This window comes from Eleginops maclovinus, chromosome 16 (genome assembly GCF_036324505.1).
Source record: "Eleginops maclovinus isolate JMC-PN-2008 ecotype Puerto Natales chromosome 16, JC_Emac_rtc_rv5, whole genome shotgun sequence".
NCBI classification, from domain to species: domain Eukaryota; kingdom Metazoa; phylum Chordata; class Actinopteri; order Perciformes; family Eleginopidae; genus Eleginops; species Eleginops maclovinus.
Genome location: NC_086364.1, coordinates 4,758,386 through 4,782,535, shown reverse-complemented (window position 1 = coordinate 4,782,535; position 24,150 = coordinate 4,758,386). Strand labels below are relative to the sequence as shown.

At 40.0% G+C, this 24,150-nt stretch overlaps 1 protein-coding gene across 8 annotated transcripts in view; it reads left to right on the top strand.

Annotated features, from left to right (window-relative positions):
* The window catches only part of LOC134877851 (caskin-2-like), a 67,662-nt gene that overhangs the window by 1,787 nt on the left and 41,725 nt on the right, over positions 1-24,150 (top strand). For all 8 annotated transcript variants that reach the window (XM_063903519.1, XM_063903515.1, XM_063903514.1 and 5 more), the window contains exons 2-3: positions 3,075-3,431; positions 23,231-23,282. In XM_063903519.1, coding sequence (XP_063759589.1) covers positions 3,338-3,431; positions 23,231-23,282 — 146 coding nt within the window. In that variant the 5' untranslated portion in view covers positions 3,075-3,337. The remainder of the gene's footprint in view (positions 1-3,074; positions 3,432-23,230; positions 23,283-24,150) is intronic.

Genomic DNA, 24,150 nt, shown 5'->3' with positions numbered 1-24,150 from the left:
TCAAATGTGATGTCGGTTATCTGCAAGAAAGTGGAGCACAGACGCAGCTCTGACTTAACTCTGCCAACTCCTTCCTCTCATATCTGAGTTGTGCCTGGGCATTGGGCTGGAAGAGTTTAAGTAGCTGTCCTGCCGCTGAAATGAAGTGGATGCATATATTGTATCACAGAGCCTCTAGGGAAACAGCAGAGCAGGACAAGTCAGCCACACAGGGACTCAACGTCAGGTGGTTTCACCCATTCTCCTCTGGGGTTAAAATGTGAAATTACTAAAGGGATTTTGTTGTTTAACTCCTCTGGTTTAGAAGTTCCAAAGCTTAACATGGAGTTTGGTATAAAACCATTGTTTGCAGAGTTTAACACCGCTGGTTGGAACATGTCGACAATTCAGTGGAGTTTGGTGTAACCCTGTGTGCAGTTTTTTTCACTCTTATGGTTTAAACATGTGAAATGATTCAATGGAGTTTAGTGTATAACTAGTGTGTAGGGTTTAAACACCTCTTCCTGCAGAGAAACTTCTTCTTTAATCATTTACATGTTTTACAGATGTATTATTGAAATTGTGAAATAACTCATCGGAGTTTGGTGTAAAACCCCTTTGTGTAGTGTTTTATCTCCTCTAGTTTAAAAATATAGAGTTTGTGTGTAACTCCTCTGGTTTCAAAGAACGTAAAATGACTTAGTAGAGTTTGGTGTAAAAGCTCTGTGTGCAGTGTCTTAGACCAAACTCATTTGGTTTCAAATAAAAAATGATACATAACTCAGTGAAGTGTGAAACTCCTTTTCCAATTGTCAAATAACTTTGAGCAGTTTAATTTAAAATGCTGTTTAAAAATGTTAGATCACTTTGTACAATTAGTGTTAAACCCTGCACACTGGATCAGTTTTTACCCAGCAGAAGAAACCCCTTAAGTGTTTCCCTCATGGGCTGTTAGTGTTTGAAGGTTTGGTGAGCTGTAATTAAACTGAGCTCTCGGCTCTCCGAGGTTAAACACTGTGGTCACTCGACCCCATGCTCACCTGGGACAGGTGTGTGTCAACGTTTGTGTGTCATGTTTGAGGCTGGGTTAGAGTCACAGCTGAGGGAAAGAAAACCCACAACGGTGTTTATCCATAAACATTATGACGTAGGGTAGATAAAGACATTTACTTTGCGGGATTTCAATACTTTGTTGGTATTTGTCACGTCCCCACCAAGGTGTACGGGACCAGGGGACAATAACACACACCAACCAATAATGGAGCGAGTCAGAGTAACAGTTAACATATGTTTATTAGACTTTTGAGTGAGGAGGAGACGAGGGAGATTGTGCCAAACAAAAGAAACGAATATAACAAAACAAGGCCTATCTCCAAATCTATCCTTAAAACAAATACTCAAACAAAAACCCTCACTATCTGCACTAAGGATGGAACAAACCAAAATACAGGGGTGGCAACAATCCACTAACCTAGTGAGTCTAACCAGGTTTTACCTACGTGAGGAAATGTGGAGGCCACCCCAAACTTACCTAACGCCTCCACCTCCCAGCACACACACATTCAAAGTAAACAGGTAAACACGATTCTCTCTAGAATCAGATAGTATAAAAATGGTCATGCAGGCTATGGTGACAGCAGCAGGCCCAGGTCAGAGGGGGCAGAAAGCTTCCTGGTTGCGTCCTTTATGATCAGCCGTGCCTGCTGATTGGCCAGCTGAGGGTAAGGGGATCCAATCAGCCATCAGTCTCAGGTGCACCAGCAGGTACCGATCAGCTGCTGATTAGCTGCATTAAAGAGAGGGAGAGAAGAGAAAAGAGGAGGAAGGAAAACACACCACAGGTACAACATGCCTGGCATGTAACAGTATTCTACAAACCTTTTTAGGAAATGTTTTTTTATTCAATAATCATTTATAAAATTACAAATGACAATACTGTAGAATAACAGAATTATTTCCTTCCTTTATACAACCCCGAATGTATCTGGGCAATGTAATCTTAAGGCTCTGCCTGCAAATAGGGTCTTTGTAAGTTGTAGCCAATTGGCATGCATTAAGAATAACTAGGCTATGTAGTTAATATGAAGAGCTGCAGGAACAGGTCCTAAATCCTGGAAATGAATTAGTAGGCCTATTTTAGCTCTTCCTTCATCTCGAAGTTGATGCTTATTTTTTACGGGTTTTGGTCTGTAATTAGGTATGTGGTGAACAAAAGCTATAGACACCTTAAAGTTTTGTTCTACAACCTAAAATACATCAAGGGAATTTGTTCAGCTTCAATGCGTCTTAAAAACTAACAAGCTAACAAGTGACTAAATGAGAGTTTACTAAACAACATCAGGACGAACCTTAGCTGCCGTTAGCTTAGAGGTTATCACGTGAAGTCATGTGACGTTGTAGTTTGTTTATAGCCTAACTTTAGGTTTTTACTTATTTCATTTCAATTTCAACAATGATAAAGGGGTGTATATATGTGGAGGTTATGTTGCTAAACCAAATATTTTAGTATCATCTCCCTTTGTTTGCCACAGCATTTTATTTTCTCAATAATCCAAAATCATATTGGAAAATCCCATTAGCTTTTTTTAGAGGTCATATGATCCTTCAGGGTCACTCCAGAATACGTCATCCCCCTGCCATTGTGTTTTGATGTTTTGCTTCTACCAGTTGTAGCAGAGCTGCATCATCTATTTGTGCAATGATCTAAAAGCCAATGGAAAATCACATTGGCTTTTTGTGTAGGAAACAAGGGAGATGCTAACTTCAGTGGCCAACTACAGAAATAAATCAACCCAGCACCACACTGTAGAGCAATCTGTTTTAAACTGAGATTGCATTTAAAAACTCTTTGAAGTAACTTTAAGATACCAAAATCAGCGAGTAAACCTGATTAGATTTAATAAGGGATTACACAGGATCAGGTCTAATGGATTTCGGGTTTATACAATGCTACTCAACCTAAATCCTGTTCATCTGTTTAACTCTTTAACTGGACCTCATTAGAGAATTTGTGGTCATAGTAAAACACCTTCAGAAGCTCCTGTGGGTTTTTCAGTTTTATACTTTTCTGATCTGGTTTTCTCATTTCTTCTCAGGACTGAACCACATCACCTTCTCCTCTTACATCCTGGAAATAACATCTTCCCCCCCAATACAAGAAAAAACGAGTGAAAAGAAGTCTGCGCAGGAAATTAGGATCAGTGTCTCCCTCTGTGCAGACTCCAGTGGATTTATATGAATTTGAGTGTGGAGAGTCTCACCTGAGGCAGGTCTTCATGCGTCCGGCACACAGCATGAGGTTCTGAGGAGGATTTCAAATAAAGTTGGTTAAAGGAGGAGGAGGAGGAGGAGGAGGAGGATGGGGAAGGAGCAAGACCTGCTGCAGGCGGTGAAGAGTGGAGACCTGCTGTCCACCCAGAAGCTGCTGTCCAAGCTCAAAGCCAACAGGAACAGTAAGTGACACTATGCTTTTATTTTGAAAAAAGGGCTTAAGTTACAGCATGCTTTTATTCTGAAAAGACGCTTGTAAGTTAAATCATTCTTTTATTCTGAAAAGACCTTTATAAGTTTCACCATTCTGTTATTCTGAAAAATAGCTGTAAGTTTCACCATGCTTTTATTTTTGAAAATATGGCTGCAAGTTACACCATGCTTTTTATTGTGTAGATTGGCTCTATGTTACACTCTGCTTTTATTTAGAAAAAAGGCTGTAGGTTTGACCATGCCTTTGTTCGGAAAAAAGGCTGCTGCTTTCACAGTTTAGTATTTTGAACGCTATTTTTGGAGGTTGCGGCTTGTGAAGCTGCAGGGACTTCCTTTTTTTTTTAGTAATTGCTTTTCATTGGATGATGCTATATAATAAAGCTTTTGAATAACAGTGCATTCAAGTGCTCCTTGGATGGTCTCCTCTTGATGTGTTCATGTGCTTTACATTGTGAAACGCCATGGATGCTACTGATTGCGTGCTGACTTGATTTGGTCCCTGACAAACTACTAAAAGGTTGCTTTACCTAACCTTTCATGTCTTTTCACTTGGAGAGCAAATAACGATTACAGAATTACACCATATTACAAATGACTAAATTGCAATATTTTTTCTCACCATCAACTAGGGATGCACAAGAATGGCTAAGATGTAGTGGACACGATGGAAGATTTAATATAAAAAATAAAATCTTCTTCTTCTTTTGAAAATGTGATATTTATTGAGGTTTAATTAATAATACATTTGACAAAAATGATCGTCTGCAGTGAATATATAAATGTTGCATCATGGGATATTTGAGCACGGCTACTGTTTCAAATGTATTTTCCAACAACACCAGTGTATTATCTTTTATCTCTATATGTAAAAGGTTTAGCCCCAGTCTGGATCTCTAATAGACAAGTCTTTTGACCTCCTTCTCTCTCTGTCCGTGTGACGGATGCAGTCGCCTCTCTGTCGCCTTGCTGCTCGATGGAGACAGAGAAAAGAGCCCCGGGGCCGGCAGGAGGTCGCCTTTTATCAAGTGGATAACCTCTCACCTGTCACACGGCCCGCGCCTTGTGTGACTTCTGACCTCTGCAGGGGGTCAACAGATGATGCGCTTATGAAATGTGCACAGGATGGGAGGTAACCACCAGAAGATTAACTCCAAAAAGAAAAAGAATGAAAGAGAAAGTCCAGAAATATGTTATTGTCAACATCAATAATATTATCCAGAAGTGTGCAAAAGGCAAAAGATAACAAATGATAAAGAGGAATAGGCAGAAAACCCAAATTACACACTATTATAGAGAACACAATATTAATATACAGATACGATAGTACGGCAAGGAGCAAGGAGCAGCCATCTTGGATTTTGAGGTCAAGCTTAGTGAAATCTGACTTCGGGGCCTTCCAGTTAAAATATCCAACTTTGTTTTTTGTTGTGGTTTTACTTCCCAGTGAGAATATACCAAAGCAAATTCTTCATACTATATGTGTAAACTTACTTGGTAACAAACCGATTCTGATTCTGAGAACACTTCAGTAGCCCTTGATTAAAATAATCTTAAAAGTTGTCTTTTAGTCAAATCTAGTTGTTTTCCCTCCTTCATTCAAGTGACTGAGCCGCGACTGGACGCAATGTAGTGTCTAGGAGGCGGAGTTAAAGATTTGGAGGTAGGGCTTATAACATGCAGGCAGGGTTTAAGAATGGCAGGCGGGGTTTAAAACTGGGAGGCGAGAGATTGAGATTGCTTGGACATTTCCTGGTTTTATAGCCTGCTTTATAATAATGTTATGTAATTCTTAAAGTGTGATTATTTATCCCAAACTTTTTAATGAAAGCTTTAAAGGCCCAGCCTGCAATATTGACGTGATGTTGATGAACTTTGTCAAAAAAGGCACTAATATACATCCATGGATTGGAAAGTTGTTTTTCTTCCAAGTTCATGACATAAACACAGCATCACTTAGCAGCAGGTGTTCGTCCTGCTCCCTCAGGGACTTCCTGCAAACCGTCACATGACCCCCACCCATTGTCTTTCAACCCAACACGCCCCATCCATCACATCATAGGTTACATGAGAGCGTCTCCGCCATTGTTACAGCTGTTAAATGTGCAGGATCTCTGCCAGGTTTTCTGCATAAGGAAAAGCTTTCTTTACTGATTAACAAGAACGCATTTGACAGTCTTGTCTTTATTTACTTCAGTGCATGGGTTTTAAAGCACATTTATGACCTAAACTGTGCTCTTGACATCTGCTGTGCCACTATCTGCTATCACCCGAATCTCCCAGATGGTGCCCCGCCAGGATTAACGGGAATTATATCTCTGGGGAGGGACGGGGACTGGGTGGGGGGGCCGCTGTGGAATCCCTTCCCACAACACTGCAGTTCACAGTCAGCACTCTGTGAATGCAACTCTATTGCATTACTGTTTAACCCATTATTCTCCTCAGCTCAAGTTACATCTGAGGCATTCTTTGACAAAGTGCTTACAGTTACACTTCATTTAGTCCCATTTATACTGTAAGCGAGGGCAAACATTTTTTTATGAGGGAAGTAATCTAAAAAAAACTTTATTTCTGAGGCATCAAAAATCTGATCTTTATATTTTTTGACATTATTCTTTCCTGGCAGGGAGTTTCCTTTTCAAAGTTATATTCAGTTAATGCTTATTTTAATCTAAACAGAAAAATGTTATACTTCTCTACAGGGAAACTTTTAATACAACATGGAGGCCAAACGTTTTGATAATGTGTTTATTTATGAGTTAACATGAATCTATAAATGTAAATGGGTCTTTTCTTTCAAGGAAATCCCTAAGTCTTCTCTAATTAAGTACAAATGTAAATGGTCTCTCAAGCACATTTCAAATAATTTACTCATTTCGAAAATCCACTTTGCTTGTGACGCGTTCTTCGAGAAAGTGAAAGTAATGTTTCTGGCTCTTTATACAATTACAGGATAGACTTGGTTTTCTATCATCCTTTCTCAGCACATTTCCTAAACAAAGTAAAACTATAAAAACGTTTATATTTACGATTCAAGTTCATTAATTCAAAGCGTTAAATCGCAAAAATGTAAAACGTCAGTACGGTAAATAAAAATGGCATCAGATATGGAGAAAAAATGGATGGATGGCGAACTCGATCAATAAACTCAGTAACTAAGCAAAGAATAACGGGGGGGGGGGGGGGGGGGGCGTCTTTTTCAGCGCAAGTTGTTAGCTTAGCATGTTTAGCAAGATAGCGCTTTCCCAAATGGTTTTGCCATTCAGTGTAAGAATAGTTTGCTGGTATAATACCTTTGACAGAATATTCCTTTATTTGTGTCTTAGTGTGTGCTGGTTACATCCTCTTTAGAACCAAAATTATACCAAATATGTGATTTATTTATTCTTATCCAACCAATGATTGCATTCTCTTAATATGGAGGCGTATCTGTGTGAATATATTGGAGACATAGTGTCCCGTTGGAATGTTTATTTGACTGCTATTTGAGCACAGGAAATCTTGCTAGAAATATTGCCCTGTCACACAAAAGTTGTGGCATTAAAGATAACAGTATTCATATTAAACCTTGATGTGTTACCAGAACCGCTAAAACTCAATATATCAGGAATCTTCTTAGTACTTGAATCTCATTTGGAGTTATTTTAAAAGCAGTTTTTGGACGTTTCACAACAGTAAACATTAACCAATGAAAGTGTCCTTGTCGGCCTTTAATATCTCCATCATTCTTCTTAACAAAAGTGTGTTTTATTTTCATTACTATTGACCCGGTGGTGTTTGGTTCATCAGTGTCCCATTATTAGAGTGTCGTAAACCTGGCAGCCCTCTGTGTGTAATGACAAGGGAGCCGTTGGGAAGCAAAACAAAACAGCAAGCGTCTTGTTGAGGGAGTGAGGGGAGGGGGGGGTGTCTCCACACACTCACTCAGACTGAAATGTTTTATTTATGAGTTTGAGTTCAAACTCAGACAATCGTCCACCAGAGATCCCAGCCTCTCAGCAGAGCTCCTGTGTTGTAATGGACGGTTTGACTGCAGCTCGTCTCAGTTTCACCCTGAAAACTCCCTTTTCCCTCAAAGACTTCTGGGACTTTAAATCTCACTCTGAAAGTTTATCTCCAATCTAAATCCTGGGAGAGAGTGAAGCTTCTCTGTTTTGCTGCAGGAAACCTACCAGGGGTATAAATGCAAAAATCACCGGCCCAAATGAATGAATAGCTCAAAGGATGATTTACAGTTTGTTTCCCCACAGTTTTGATTATTGAAATGTTCACCACATACAGATCAGCAGTTCAGTTTTGTTTGGTTGAAATGCCCATTTCTGGAGAGGTCAATGTATATGTAAATACTTCTGTAATAATATTGACAATAATGAAAGCAAAAAGTCTAACAATGAATTAAAAACATTTCAAATATATGTATACTAGTACCAGCAATATTGAAAAAAAAAGTGCAAATTCATAATAAAAAATAAATCATTAAATAATAACGAAACACCATTCCAAAAAACGTACCAAAAACAAAAGGTACATATTTTTAAAATATTGTATGGTTTGAAATTAATAGCAGAGTTGCATTGGTGTTGAATTGGTTTCTTTTTAGATTTTCTTCTTTGTTATATTGCTTTTTTTATTAAAGAAAAATGCATTGTTTCAGTCATTTTACAACACAAATAGAGTATGTATTGTTTCAGTAGTTAATGCCTAAAATATTCTCTGATCCTATCTCTTTATTGCTTCTCTTCATATATGGTAGCACCGTATTTTCTTCTTTTAATATTCTACACCTCTTCTACTTTCTAATGATAGTGATAGGAAAAATAGCAATAAACAAAGGATAACAAGGTGAAACACGTACAGTTTCAGCACTATGCTAGCATATTGTATTTTATAGATATGCTAAAGCAATGAGACAAAATAAAAAAGTGCAATATAAAGCTGAATGATAGGAAAACTCACAACAGGCATGGTACCCTAATACGAGAATGTAATAAAGTGATTCCCTGCAATGAAACGCTTCATTAATTTAGACCCAGATTCGCAAACTTGTGTCTTTTCTGCAGAAATAATTTACTGCAGCGTTTTCTCTCCGCTCGCTGCCAAACAGCTCAGATTTCCTGCTGACAAAAAGGGAATAACTGAGTCACTTGACGTCAAATTTGTATGTAAGTGGAGCACGTTGAGGGACAGGACGTTTCCTTCAACTCTGTTTGTTCAGCCCATCCATGGCATCTTACTGAGAGCTGCTTCTGAGGAAAAAAAAAACCTTAAACCCGGGAGGGAAGTTTCCACAGATTTGAGGGAAAGCGTTAAACCCCCTCTGTGAAATTCTGCCTGTGTGTTTGAGCTGATGGTGTTTGCCTGTTAGCTCCGCTGTTGGTGTGTTAAATGTTTAATTAGTCCAGTAAACAGACAGGAGGCCTGCAGGATTTAAAACAGTTCCATCGTACCTCTGAAGGGAAACAAAGCTCTGTGTGTTGAGGTTGAGGGGCCCTCCAGGACCCCGGGCTGTCCGGGGGCCAGACCTCAGTCTGACAGGACAGGAAGGAGAAGAAGAAAAACGAGGTCTCACTCTGATTTGTTTTAAATCAATCAATTAGTGATCGTGCCTCAGAGAAAGATAAACACCTAAGAAAGAGTGAGATGTCCGTTATTTTTCTAAGCATGTCATTATGCCAGAAGTTTAGTAGAACACAAAAACAACTCATTTGAATGTTCAAAATACAGTCCTTTTTATTTGTCTTTCAAACTGTTTTTTGTCTGGAAGTTAAAAAGGTTGTAATCCATCTCAATTTTGTAATGCTGTGAAAAACACTAGATTTATTCAAGTTTTTCAACAAAACCTAAGTTTTTACAAGATTACATTTAAACACATCATGATAAAGTTATAAATGACCTTTGGCATTTAATTATTTTTTATTTTTAAGAGCTTGCATGCATTATGAAATCTCTTATGATAATTAAAAATGCATCTTCACTCCATTGTGTGCTATCAGCTAACATTAGCTATCCTGCGGAATTCAACACATATTTGTTTTCGAATATTTGTATTCTGCATTCCAAACACATTTCTCTATCAGAATTTGGAGCTCCTCGTAACTCAGATCTCAGATTTGTTGTCTTAGGTGACTCATAAAGCGATTAACATTATTTGCATAATTGAAAGGCTTTAATCACTCATCCATATTGACTCCGTCACCATTGTGTTAGCTCTTTCTGCGATAGATAGTGACAGGAATTTATTTCAAGGGCTTGAGACAAAGGCGTCCAGTACAAAATGTATTTAGGATGCAGCAAAATAACTATGGATGCCACCTTTTTCCCCCTCATGATGCCACATTGTGAAAAACAAATATCTAGTTTGAAATTGAGAGCTATAGCTAACGTTAGCTGTTAGCAGTTAGCGGGCAAAGAATGGAGGTGAAGTGAATTACATTATAATGTTTTCAAGCTCTTTTCATTAAAAAAATAGTTATAAAGAAAGTGAATTATAACATTTTTATGATCTGCACAGAAATATTGGTTTGTTTATTACCCTGCTATCGAATTGGTATCGAGAAATTTGGAATTCCGCTGACATCAACTATTACATTTGGTATTGTGACATCCTCAGTAGACACTATATGTTCCCTCCTTGCTTTGTGCAGCATCTTTGAATTAATAAGAGTATAAGACTAAGGCAATACAATCTAAATTTTGTCTCTGAACAGTATACCCCTGGTTTTGAAAGTCAGACTTGGATGATTTCCCAGCTTTAGAGATTTGTGTCTGCTGCCCTGCTATTGAACTTGTGTTGATAGTTGGCTGCCTTCCTATACTTCACATAAACACCTTCCTTATTATTATTATTATAAATAGATCCAGATTAAGCTGCCTGAGAGCATGCTCAGAGCAGCGGAGCAGGAAACTTTTTATAGAAGCTTTGAAAGGAAAACGAGACGATAATGAATGTAGTTTGAGGCTACATCCTGTGTGTATTGTGTAGTGTGTGTGGTGTGTGTAGTGTGTGCTGGAGAGTAATGGCTGCTGGTGTTCCCTTTTATTCCTGCGTTATGTAATGGAGGTTCTGCACTTGGCTCTTTTTTATCGGTGCAGCTCTGATGTCACACGACTTTTATGTGGAAGGACAGTGAATGCATCGTTCTGCTGACTGTACACACCTGTAGTGACATTTTAATTCATCCGGCAGCAATTTAGTTGAACAGTAATACAATCAAGTCTTATAATCTCCATATAAATATTTTATTTATCATATTTGTAAGGTGCTGGAAATGCTTGAATTTGGCTTTTGTAAAAGGTGTTATTTGACCCCATTAACCAGCCGTACAATACCCAGAATCCTCATTTGTTTATTTGTCTCCCTTCTGTAGTAAGGTGTCACAAAACATCATTAGTTTTTTAAAAGCTAAATAACATTTTAATTTATGATATATTTATATATAAAAAGTGTGGAATTAGTATGCTATACTGAATATAAAAATGTAATTGACTGGAAATTGAACATGCTTGAAGAGTGATTTGAAAAGGTGTTTGAACCCTGATCCAAGGGCCCATAGTCTAGCAGTAAATACCCAGAATCCTTTAGTGTTTTCATACATTTTTTTGTATTTGAGAATTCACATAGAAATACTTGTGCTTGAATTTACATAAAGACCCTGTCATTTGAGGACATTGAACAGCAGTATCCCAGAATCCTTTGCTGTAAATCCTGTTGTGTTTTGCTGAAATGTGTCATCCTTCTGTAGAACATGTGTGGTTTTTGATATTTACTGATTTATTGTGATTAAGTGTAACAATAAGCATACTACACTGTATACAAATATGTCATTTAGCAATGTTGAAAGGTCTGGAAAAGCTTGAAAATCAACTTGAAAAGTGCTTGAAAAGTGCTTGAATTTGGAGTACAATACCCAGAATCCTGCTGTGTTAAGGAAGTCTGTGCACTTTGGGAGTTCAGCCTCTGTTTGTGCATGAAGAACATTTCCCACCACGATGCATGAGAGGAATTCAGAGAGCTCTAATTTGGGTCAGAATTGTGGTGAGAAGCTAAAAATGGAGTAAATTTCCTCTCAGAAAACTTGGCTTGTGCATATTTAAGAGCGTTTCAGTTGGACGTCTGAGGCTCAGCGTGACATCTGAATATAAGTTTCAGTTATTTCTCTCCCTAGAATCCCCAGAGTAGATTCTGTGCCAGCCATTGTCAGAGTGTGTGAATGCAGAGGGAAGAATGGAGGCGGTTATGTCACGGTGTTGGTATGTGGACCCCCATCCTTCGATCCCCCTTTCTCTCTGTCCCTGCAATCTGACTCCACACTGTTTCCTCAAGTTTTTCTGCCCACGACAAAGAGGCTCTCGCTGCTCTTTTCCCCGCGAGGCCACCTCAAACTGAAGCTCAGACAGAAACATGCAGTATGGTTACCTGAACAAAATGGTCCGTTTTGTGCATTTGAATCTAAAAAGACAATATTTCTACTTAGCTGTTAACATTAGAAGAGATATACTTTACTAATCCCTTGAAGGGAAATGTCTTGGCTGTAACATGGCTGTAGAACATAGATATTCCACTTATGTGTTCACATGCAGCTGTCAAAATATGATTTTTTCAACGTTTTTTAACTTTATTTCCTATAATCACCTTCTTGTAAAGGCTGGTGCATATGGGAAAACTACATAAAACTTGGTAAAGTTTCAAAGTAAAAGCCTGACTTGGCCCTGTTATTATTAGTTAGACAAAAAGACAAAATGCTCTGAAATACAAAACATTTCAACAAATAATAAAAAGTAAAATCCAGAAGTTGACATTAAATTGTTAAAGTTTTGTAACAATTTCCTGATTTTAAAGAACAGCCTGTATTAGTCCCATAATGGAGAAATCTGCATTAAAGGGACAATCCAACTAAATGAAAAAGTGTTCATAAATAAGTCAAAAAATATATGTAGTGGATAGACTTAGTTAATTCATAGTATTGCACATAAGATCTTTGAAGTCCTGAAATGTATTCTCTTTTTCTAATGTATTTTATTGTCATTTCTAGTATTGTTTTAGTTGCTTCAAGACATTTGCAGGAAAGTTGAGTTGTTACGCCACCTTATCTCTGTTTCTGGAAGTATAGGCTAAGCCCGCCACCACTCCCAGGCATGCCCGGTCACATGCTGCAAGCTGGGGGTTGAAATGGAGGTGGAGGTGCAGAGGGGGGATGTCTGGTAATGGAGTGCTGCAGGGATGATCCTGTTCTGTAGTCCAACCATGAAGTTAGCATCTATTTGGTTCCCTCCACAAAAAAGCAATGGTATTTTTTCATTGGATTTAGGATTATTACTTATAAAAAAGCTGAGGGCTGCTAATGTTGAACGTGATGACGGACAGTCCAGAATGCTGAAGGTCTTTCTCTGAGGAATAGTCCATTATGAGCAGAGGAACAGGGTGTGGAGCCACTTCCCCCTGAACAATATGTGGGGAGAAATGAGACAAAACTCCCACTCCACCCAGAGAAACAACAACACATGCTGTTTGTTCTGAGAAACAAGATGCAATTTAAAGACGTAACATGATCATTACAACCACGTAGTTTAAGTTTGTTTCTGCCAGTCTAAACTCTTTGACTACAAATTATTTTTACTTTACTATTAGCAGAACTGAATGCATATTTGGATTCATGGACGTGTTATTTTGCAAATTGGCTTTAGCTTAACGTTGGGGACGTGAAGTCATGTTAGCGTCATGTAGTTTACAGAGCATTTATTTTTTCTGCAATTATCCAAAGTCCAATGGAAAAATCTCATTGGATTTCAGTGGAGGGAACCAGGAAGATATTACCTTCATGGTCAGACTACAAAAACATGTCATCCCTGCACCACTGTATTAGTCAGAAATAGCCCAGAGGTGTGTATATGAACACCTGTAGAGGATCATGCACCCAGTTCAAGGAATGTGTGTGTGTGTGTGTGTGTGTGTGTGTGTGTGTGTGTGTGTGTGTGTGTGTGTGTGTGTGTGTGTCTGTGTCTGTGTCTGTGTGTGTGTGTGTGTGTGTGTCTGTGTCTCTGTGTCTGTGTCTGTGTCTGTGTCTGTGTGTGTGTGTGTGTGTGTGTGTGTGTGTGTGTGTCTGTGTCTGTGTCTGTGTGTGTGTGTGTGTGTGTGTGTGTGTGTGTCTGTGACTGAGGAGCTCAGGAACAAAGCCAGAGCTCAGGAGCAGAGCAGGGCCTCTTCTACACTTCCTCTCCCTGCTCCATTGTTCTACAGAGGGGGGAGGATTCGTGTCTCACCAACCCCTGACCTCCCCCCTCCTCTCAGAGTGACACACTTAGAGGAAAGAGATGTCATCTCCCTCTCTCTAACCTCTTATTTTCTGAGACTCTGACTTTTCATTTCAGGTCAACATCTAAATGTGTCCCATCGAGTGGTGCTGGGATGGCATACTTGTGATGGCTGACCCTGAAGTTAGCATCTCCCATAGTGAAAAGCCTCTGGCATTTTTGAGCATCTTCTGCTCTTCTTAGTCTTTTAAACCAACTTGTTTTGCAATTTTGATATTTTCCTAGAGCTGAAGCGAAAACATGAAAGACAAAGAATATGATTAAAAAAATATTTTCTGTGAATTTTTAAGAGAAAGAGTGGCAAATATTCTAACAATGTTTTATTTTTGCTTCTTTTTGTTGAATAACATTACAAACTATATTCAAATGTTGTGCCCCTTTGTCTTTAGGATGACAAGAATTTGATGAGAGAAATGAGGGAATGTTTTTGTTACAGCAGAAGCACATTAACAAGGCACTGCATGCAAGTTAAAAAAGTAAAATAAACCGTAAATATATACATATCAAAATATACCATGTCTCTTTTTAAAACACAATATAAGATTATTATATAAGACTACTACTTATAAGATAAGTAGTAGTAACGGAAAACAATTTATAATAAAAATACTAATAAAATATTCTATAGATCGTACAAATTTGAAAAAAAACAGAAAGAAAGGAAATATTTATAAACTATATTCCACTTTCAATGAGTTCCATTTTTCAACCAACTTGAGTCCTGATAATAACTTCTAAAATATTCAAAATTGTTCAGAATTTGCTTTAACAAAAGAGTCAAAAAGTTGCCAACACAAAAAAAAGTAGTTTGTTTATATAACCATACAACAATCATTCAGGCAAAAGCAACAATAATACAAATGAACACACTCTTAACAATGTGTGTGACATATTTATCAGCGGGCCGATAACGCTCACGTCACTAAGCGGAGCCGATAAGACAGCCTTGTTCCTCCGTCAGCGGCTGACCTCTGCCTGACTCTCCACACGTCTCACCCCCCTCCCCCACGCTCCACAGGCACCACGGGAATGTAAACAACAGGTTTAATCTTCACAACGCTGATCTGCAGCACTCTTTGTTACGCTGCAAACTTTCAAGGCCCTGACACACAAAAGGACATCAAAGTCCTAGTCACTCCATCTGTGTCAAGGCCAAAATGTTGCACTTGAACACACCGCGAAGACTGCAGCCCATAGCCAAATATCACGTACACTCTGAAGTAATTGTCCATATAAGCAGGTGGCTGTGGTCAAAGTGAAACATTTTTACAACTCTGACTCACCATCGTTGTGAAAATATCAGTTTATTAAAATAATCAGATGAGGCGAGGACCAGGGTGGGAATTTCACGGCGGCCATGACGGCCATGGCCTTCATTGCCCCTCGGTCTGGCCGTGATGCCCCGAAAATAATTGTACATCCTACGGCCACCATGGCCGTTGTGCCCTGTTACTGTTAAAATCTCGAAGTTGCTTTAAAAGCGTCAGAGTGGTGGTCTGGGCTCTGAACTGCATTAGTCTTTGTAGCTTGGATTGGTTGCGCGCACCTCACGTGTCATACGTCGCATCATTCAATCATCATTGCAGCGTCTCGCTGTAAGAATACAAGGAGGCCTCGTGTCTCTTTTTGTCCGTGAGTTTTTTCACTTCTGAGACAGGTTACTGTCGTCCGGAACCACGGCCAAACAACACAGAAGTATGTTAATTATCACTCGCACACATATATACCGTTAGCTCTCCCATAGCATTCCCCCGTCTGTCTCTCTCTCTCTCTCTCTGTAGGAACCTCCCTTCTCCTCACCCAGTGGCGTTTTTATATGTACAAAACTGGTGGGGCACGAACAACTTAGATATACAAAGGCTTTTTGTACCTTAATACATGGAGTAAAGAGCGCTATCACAAAGCAAAACTTAACAATAACAACAACCGTGATGCCTCAGCATGAAAACATCAGACTGTAGGAAAACACAGGCACTCGTCACCGTGGTTACAATAGCAATCGATCCATCGATACATAAACTATACTTCCGCTCACCAAAGCTCCAGTAGAGGGTCAACTTCTTTCATGTTCGGTTTGTATTATTTACCGCTGGTGATGTAGTCAAAGCCCTCTCGTGTCTTCATAACTACACTTTTCGCACACACACTTACAGTCATCAGCTCTGACTTATGAGATGATGTTTCAGTGGGGCTGCGAGTGCTTTGCTCCTCTTGTGATTTATTTTTTGCCGCACACATTGAATGAAAAACTACTCTATTCAATGCGCAGAAGGCCAAATGGCTTTGCCCCTAAAATGACGAAATTCCAAGCCTGGCGAGGACCCTCTCGCATCCATTTCTAAACTAATAGTTGAACTAAGGCATCACAAAGTTGAGATACCCTTAGGAAGAACAAAGCCCAACCAGTTTTTTGTAATAAGTCTAGCCTGTTAAATGGATGGTTGTAAACTGGTAACTAGTGCAGCCACGTGCAATTTCACGTACATTTATATTTCATTTAATATTCCCTTCAAGTTTCAAGGTTTTATTGGTCATATGCACAGCATATACAACGTATATGTTGGCAATGAAAATCTTATATCCCATGCTCCTCCAACAACTCAACATACATGGTGCAAATAAGATAAATAAAACAGTGCAAAAAGAGAGAAGAATATTTACAATAACAACAATAAAGATTTAAGGATGTGAAATATATACATGTGGAATACATTGAGAGTATTTAAATACTTTACACTGTTGAATGAGGAGGTATGGACAGATGCATATATTATGTATAACAGATGTATGGCAGATATGTATAATATATATATGTATGTGTGTGTGTGTGTACTATAAACAGATGTGAGTAGACATTCACAGAGCTCAGGAGTTCAGCAGTCTTATAGCCTGTGGTATAAAACTGTCTCTGAGTCTGGTGGTCTTGGTCCGGATGCTGCGGTACCATCTGCCAGACGGCAGCAGACAGAACAGATTGTTGCTGGGGTGATAAGATAAGATAAGGTAAGATTCAACTTTATTGTCATTGCACAGAGTACAAGGACAACGAAATGCGGTCTCTGCATTTGACCCATCCTAGTGTTAGGAGCAGTGGGCTGCCATTATGTACGGCGCCCGGGGAGCAGTGTAGGTAACCAGTGTCTTGCTCAGGGACACCACGGTGGCACTAGGTCTTTCGGGGACTTGAACTGGTGACCTTCCAGTTCCCAGGCCAACCCCCTATGGACTTCGCCACCACCGCACAAAATGGGATGGGGGTCCTTTAATATCCTACCGGCCTTCTTCCTACATCGCTGGGTGTAGAGGTCCTCCATGGATGGCAGCTCCGTCCTGGTGATGTGCTGAGCAGTTTTCACCACCCTCTGTAGAGTCTTACGGTTGAGGGCGGTGCAACTGCCATACCAGGCGGTGATGCAGCCAGTCAGGATACTCTCAATGGTGCACCTGTAGAAGTTGCAGAGTATCCTGGAGTCCATGTTGAACTTCCGCAGCCTGCGGAGGAAGAAGAGCCGCTGTCGAGCCGTCTTGGATATGACCCTGGTGTGATGAGTCCGTGTCAGGTCCTCACTGATGTTTACCCCGAGGAACCTGAAGCTGCTGACTCTCTCCACAGGAGTCCCGTCGATGGTGATGGGTGTGTGTGCCTCTCTCTGCCTCTTCCTGTAGTCCACAATCAGCTCCTTTGTTTTGCTGACGTTGAGATGGAGGTTGTTGTCCTGGCACCAAGATGTCAGGGCTCTGACCTCCTCTCTGTACGCCATCTCGTCGCCGTCTGTGATCAGGCCGATGACGGTCGTGTCGTCAGCAAACTTGATGATGGTGTTGGAGCTGTGTGTGGCCACGCAGTCGTGCGTGAACAGGGAGTAGAGGAGAGGGCTGAGCACACAACCCTGAGGGGCTCCGGTGTTGAGGGTCAAGGTGGAGGATGTGATGTTCCCCATCCGCACTGCCTGGGATCTGCCCGTCAGGAAGCTCAGGATCCAGTCACAGAGGGCGCTGTTGAGCTCAAGGTCCCTGAGCTTAATGATGAGCTTGGAGGGCACAATGGTGTTGAATGCTGAACTGTAGTCAATGAACAGCATTCTCACACTGCACTGTATATAATATCCTGCTTTATATTTTGTGAACTTCAATAGTGTTTACTTGTCTTATCTTTCCTTTATTTCTTGTGCGCTGATTCACTGATGCTGAACAGCCAATCAAAGAGATTTATTTAGCCACAATCCCTCAACGCGAATTCAACATGTTGAATCGGCGGCGGCAAAAAGAGTAGGTGGTGCGAGACATTGCAAAAATATGGCTGGCAGACAAACACACACATCTTTATCATTACCGCGTAAAAAAATAAATAATCGCAGACACAAAAACACTCAATACAGGAACTGCAACAATCAGTGGATTGTTATTTTAATTTTAATGCTCAAATGCTAATCTAACAAAAAAACATGTTGAAGTACATGGGATTCGTTGGTTAGTTTACAACTATGTTATTGATATAAATCAAAACTCTCACTGGTATTGGAAATGACCATTACATTCTGATATTGTGACAATTGACGTGATAGTATTTCTTGTTGTCTGGGATCTTGATCTACAAGGTTGTACAATTTAATAACCCATTATAACCCTTCATTTAGATCATAGGGCATATTTAAGAGCTTTTAATTCCCAGACTCTTGAGTCCACACGGGTTTGCAGCAGCTGTGTCTCTCAGACTGGGGGATAAAGATCCAGATAAGGCAGTGGAGAAGCTCCTCTTCATCGTCCTCATTCAGTCTGCAGATAAGAGACAGGCAAACATTTCCTCAGCCTCCTCTGTTCCTGTGCCAGGCTCTCTGAAGGCCTGGGGGAGGATGGGGAAGGAAGAGGGAGGATAGGGGAGGAAGGAGGAGGAGAGCTGCTGATTGGTGCCCACGTTTCCCTCCGAGACCTCCGACTCCCTTCAAACAGACCCTCTGCATTAAACAGACCCGCAGACCAGATTAGAAACTGAGACGGCTACAAATAACTAAACACATTTATCATTATTCATGGTTCACATTGCTAGTTTAATAATGATGAAAATGATAAAAATAACAACAGTTTATAGCGATGAAAATGATCTAATGTTATGCAAGGTAATTTAAGTTAAGAGCTGAAAAAATGTGACATTTTCTTCACCCAAAAAAAAGAACTGACTGATAATATAATAGCGATGCTGGATATAATCGTAATTCCAATCATTTAATTAGCAAATAAATTGTGAAATACTATAAATCAAACTTGCTCCGGTACTGGCACCTGCATTCTTTTACTTGAAACACCTCAGAAAAAAAAAGAAAACTACAAACCACTTTAGTACACTTTAACACTTTGCCCAGACTTCTCTCACCGACCTGTTTTCTAGGGTGTAAACACACAGTGTTTACTGTCAGGGGTCGTAGGAGGTCAAAGGTCCCCCAGCCTGTAGACACTCTTTGGATGGAGCATTAGCAACAGCAGCAACACAGTGTTTGAAGTTTGGCAGATTTGGGGGGGAAACACAGCAGGCTTTCCACTTGGGGTTCGGAGCGATGCTTTGATATTGACCTGGATTTTATAATTAATGGGAATACATTTGCACAAAAATTAAAAGTTAGATACAAACTGAACGTGAAAGAGACATGAAAACTGTCTCATTATTTCAAACTGCATACTACCAGCTTTACATCCTATTTATACCCTGGTGTAAATGGTATATATAGGGTGAGAAATTTGTGAGAAACGCCCGGGTGTATTCAACTTTTAGCAAGAATCTCTGAGAATGAGACAGAGATTACAGGGCCGAACCTCAGATAAAGGGCCTCCCGAGACTAGGTGCTGAGACAACTAAGGCCAGGTAATGTCCTGAGACTAGATGCCAAACCTTAGACTAAGGGCGAGTGCCTGTCCCTAGACAAGGGAATGGTCATGTGGCCATGGGTCGATCTTGATACTATGGGTCAGACCTGAGAAAAAAGGATCGGTCTTCAGACTAGAAGCCAGTACAACTAGTTGCAGGTCCTGAAACTAGGGGGCCTGTCCTAAGACATTAAGGCCAGTCTTGAGACTGGGGGCCACTTCGATTATGTGCAGGTCCTGAAACTAGTGGCCGGTAAGACTAGAGTTGGGATCTGAGCATAAGGGCCAGAAACTGAGTCCGGCCGATCAAGAGACAAGGAGCCGGACAACTAAGCACTGGTCCTCAGACATGGAGTGGGTCCAGTGCTGAGACCAGGCACAGGCCCTGAGACTAGAGGGCAGTACAACTAGGGGCAGGATCTGCGACTAGGTGGAGGTCCTGGGACTAGGGGCAGGTCTTGTGACTAGGGGCAGGTACTGAGATTAGAGAGTGATATTGATCTGGCCTGTGCTGAGACTAGGGTCAAGGTACTGAGACTAGAGGCTGGTCCAGCAACTAGGAGCCAGTACGATCAGGGTTAGGTCCTAAGACTAGAGGCAAGTCCTTAGTCTAGGGGCCGGTCCTGAGACTAAAGGCCAGCTCTCTGGCATCTGAAATCAAACTCTCACTGCCCTCCAACAGAATATTAAATGCTGTAGCTCTCCTCATCATCATGTTCATCATCTGCTGCACGTTTGATCAAAGTTATTTTTGATGCTGTTTATGAAGCGAGGAGGAGGAGGAAAAGAGTGTTTCAACTCCAGGGTTTGCAGGGACTGGCTCTCTTTTTATATTTTTGAGCTTCAAGTTAACATCCCGCAGATTTGCCGCCTCAAAAATGCAGCGAGGGGCGGAGGAGGTTTTGCAGCAGTCTGCAGATTTGCGAGGTCTTGGGATCCGGTACTTGGACCTGGCCTGAAAGAGAATCTGTTGTAAAAATCGAGCGACTAAAATAAGTCCAACCGCTGCGAGTATCAGTTGTATGATTACACGTCTGCAGGAGACGCCTCACTTCTTTTTTTGCTTCTCAATAAACAAAACGAGGATGATAGGGCAGCTTTCTCCTCTCATTGTGGTGAAGTGTACAGCAGCAGCAGCTCTTCACTAAATATAGTTTTCTTTCTTGAAAACTGGATCTCCTCCAAACACACAACAGTCTGCTTTCAGAAAGAGTTCATGAAATGCCCCAGAGCTTTGAGATAAAACACCAACAGTTAAAAATCATCTTACTCCACTGACTTTTAGTAAAATATCAACTCTATCCCTATAGAAGCTGCAGATATTCGAAAAAAACAGTTTGGTTGAAGTCAATCTCCTGTCCTGAGCTTCTCCACGTTCTCCTTTTGTTGTCTGTATCCAGTTCTCTTAAGACATCCATGTGGGTGTTACACTTCTGTGATACCCTTTTGTTTTTTTAAATCCCTTTTTTGGTTCTACATTTTGGTCCAAGTGCACGTCCTTCCGTAACATTCATCAGTGCTAGCCCCTGGGAGAGCGGTACTTGTGACGTTAGCATTCGTTGCTGGCTTCCAAAGCTAGTAATGTTATCGTAGATAGTATAGTATATATAGTATCACAATATACCGGTATTTACGGTAACCGTGATATTAAACATTTTTAATATTGACGATATGTAAATAATACACATATGATAATATCATACATTATCCAACGCCAGTAAATATCTGGTTCAAACTCCAACCAGTAGGTAGCGATAAGGCTCCTTAACACTGGTTGCGCCACCACAGTCGCGATTGAGAACTGCTTGCTCACAATGCAGAGCTGCAGAATCAGAGGAGACAGACAGGAAAGAAAGACAGAGAAAGACAGGAGTGCGCGCAGGCCAAGGCACCAGAAGGTACCTTTCTCTGGGTCTGCTGCTTGAACCCCGAGAAGTTCAGAGGCTTGTGGCAGAGTGTTGAAGATCTGCAGCCTCTGTCCTCTGTGGAGTCCCCGGCTTTTAGAAAGCTTGTCAGCAAAATCCCCGTAAACACACCAATGACAAGGCGAGCTAACGTTGAATAGAGACTCGTTCATATACAGCAGGTCACAGGGCAGTGCAGAGGCTCCACTAACATGTTGTTAATAACACACAGAGACGTCATGTTACCGGTATCACATATTATTCAGCCCACTTAAACGGAGCAGGAGTTTAATTTCTAGCTATTTTCCTAATGTTCAGCATGTACTGCCAGATAGATATAGAGCTTTAATTATTGAGCTGCAACAAACTACATTTTAGCATTTAAAGCCATACTTTTGCATTTATTCTGGTGAAAGTAACTCAAAGTAACGCAAAAGTAGTGTAACACATTACAGTTCAGAGACAGTAATAATGTAATGTAACTTATTACTTAAAAATACTGTACTGTATTACATTTTGGAAGTAACTTGCCCATCACTGATGACAACAGTTGCTCAAAAATACAAAACCCCAAGAAGACAACAGCTTTTGTTGTTATTTTTGTACCCCACACACAAAATGCAGAATAACCTAATGAATTTGAGATGAATTTGACTGATAACATCATTATTATTATTATTTTGTTAACATTTTCTATAGATATCGCGATTATATCGTCATCGTGAATTATTTTGGCCACGATAACCGTGGAGTGAACATCTGATATCGTGACAGCCCTAGTAGATAGCAGCCAATGCTTGCGGTGTTAGTGAGTGGTTCTAGCAATGTTAGCCAGCAGTAATTGCAATGTTAATAGGAGATGCTGCCATCGTTTGATTCTGTGCAAGTATAAAACATTTCGTCAACAACTATTTCCCCATGGTTATGAAATAATGTGTGATATCAACTTGGAATATTGTTGAAGAAAAAAAAACGTGTGCTTCATAAAGGTAATTTTGTGTCTCTATGTTGTCGTTTGTTGTCTCTTTTTTATTCATGTTTTGTGTCTATGTATCCCTTTTGTGTTTTGTTCGTAATATTTTCGACTGTTGTCATTTTGCTTCTCATTGTAGTCACGTTGTGTATCTTTGTAGTCACGTTGTGTATCTTTGGAGTCAGGTTGTGTATCTTTGGAGTCACGTTGTGTATCTTTGGAGTCACGTTGTGTATCTTTGTAGTCACGTTGTGTATCATTGTAGTCAGGTTGTGTATCATTGTAGTCACGTTGTGTATCTTTGTAGTCACGTTGTGTATCTTTGTAGTCACGTTGTGTATCATTGTAGTCACGTTGTGTATCTTTGTAGTCACGTTGTGTATCTTTGTAGTCACGTTGTGTATCATTGTAGTCACGTTGTGTATCTTTGTAGTCACGTTGTGTATCTTTGTAGTCACGTTGTGTATCATTGTAGTCACGTTGTGTATCTTTGTAGTCACGTTGTGTATCTTTGTAGTCTTGTTGTGTCTCTTTGTAGTCTTTTTGAGTCTCTTTGTAGTCTTTCTGAGAGTCTTGGCAGTTGTTTAGCATGTCTTTGTGGTTGTTTGATGTAACACATGTTCATCTCGAGTCCCTTTAAATGACATTTGGCGCCTGTTCATTAACATCCATGCTCTTAGTGCTCAGATCTTAATATTCTGCTTTTTTATTTTGTGTTTTTCAGAGTTGCTGGGCTCCACCAAGAGACTGAATGTGAACTACCAGGACTCAGACGGGTGAGTGAGGAAGTCAAAACCATTAAACTTTTCTGTAGCGCTCCCACTGCGTCTATAAAACAGTTTCCACGCTGCAGAGCTGAAAACCAGGAGGCTGAAGTCAAACCTGACTCAGCGGATTTAGCGAGGTGCTAGTTGTGTCTATGGTGTCAAACATCATCTCGCTCTCTTTGTTTAAAGTAGAGTTTCTGCTGAAACGCTGACTTATATTTCCCTCCTTGGAGCTCGTTTGCCCTGAAGAAGAGAATAGATGGAGAAAGTTGGGTCTCCACTCATCAATATTTCTCTGTGTGTACACTTTTATAATCCTCCTGCTGTCTCCTCCTTGAGTTCAGATATACATGTTCTTTTGTTTTTTTTGCTCTAGCGCCATCATCCCTTCAACATTGTAATGTGTCCATTGTGTGGAAATGCTTTATTAGGTATTCTGAAATACCTTGATACAATGTCATCAATGACAAAAATACAAAATAAATGACCAAAAACAACAATAAGAAACCATCATAAACATAAATATTGAAATTATTATATGGATCAATATATTTATTCAATGATCACGATTCAATGTCATTGCAAAATCAAACATACATATCTTACACTCTTTAAGAAAAACTTTATTTTGAAATCCCCTTAGCACATCTGTTTCACCCTTCCTGAACATTCAATCAGTGAAAATAATTGATTGTTTTTTATTTAAATATCTGAAAGAGTCCAGCAAATATATTTCAAAATCATATTCAAGTGGCTTATTATGAGTTGATGTAAAAAGGTAACTGAATTTGTTAAATGGGCATATGATACATTTTCATGTCAGTCACAGGCCCTTCAAACTCATCTAATCATAATCATATTGTGGAAGGCTTTGCAA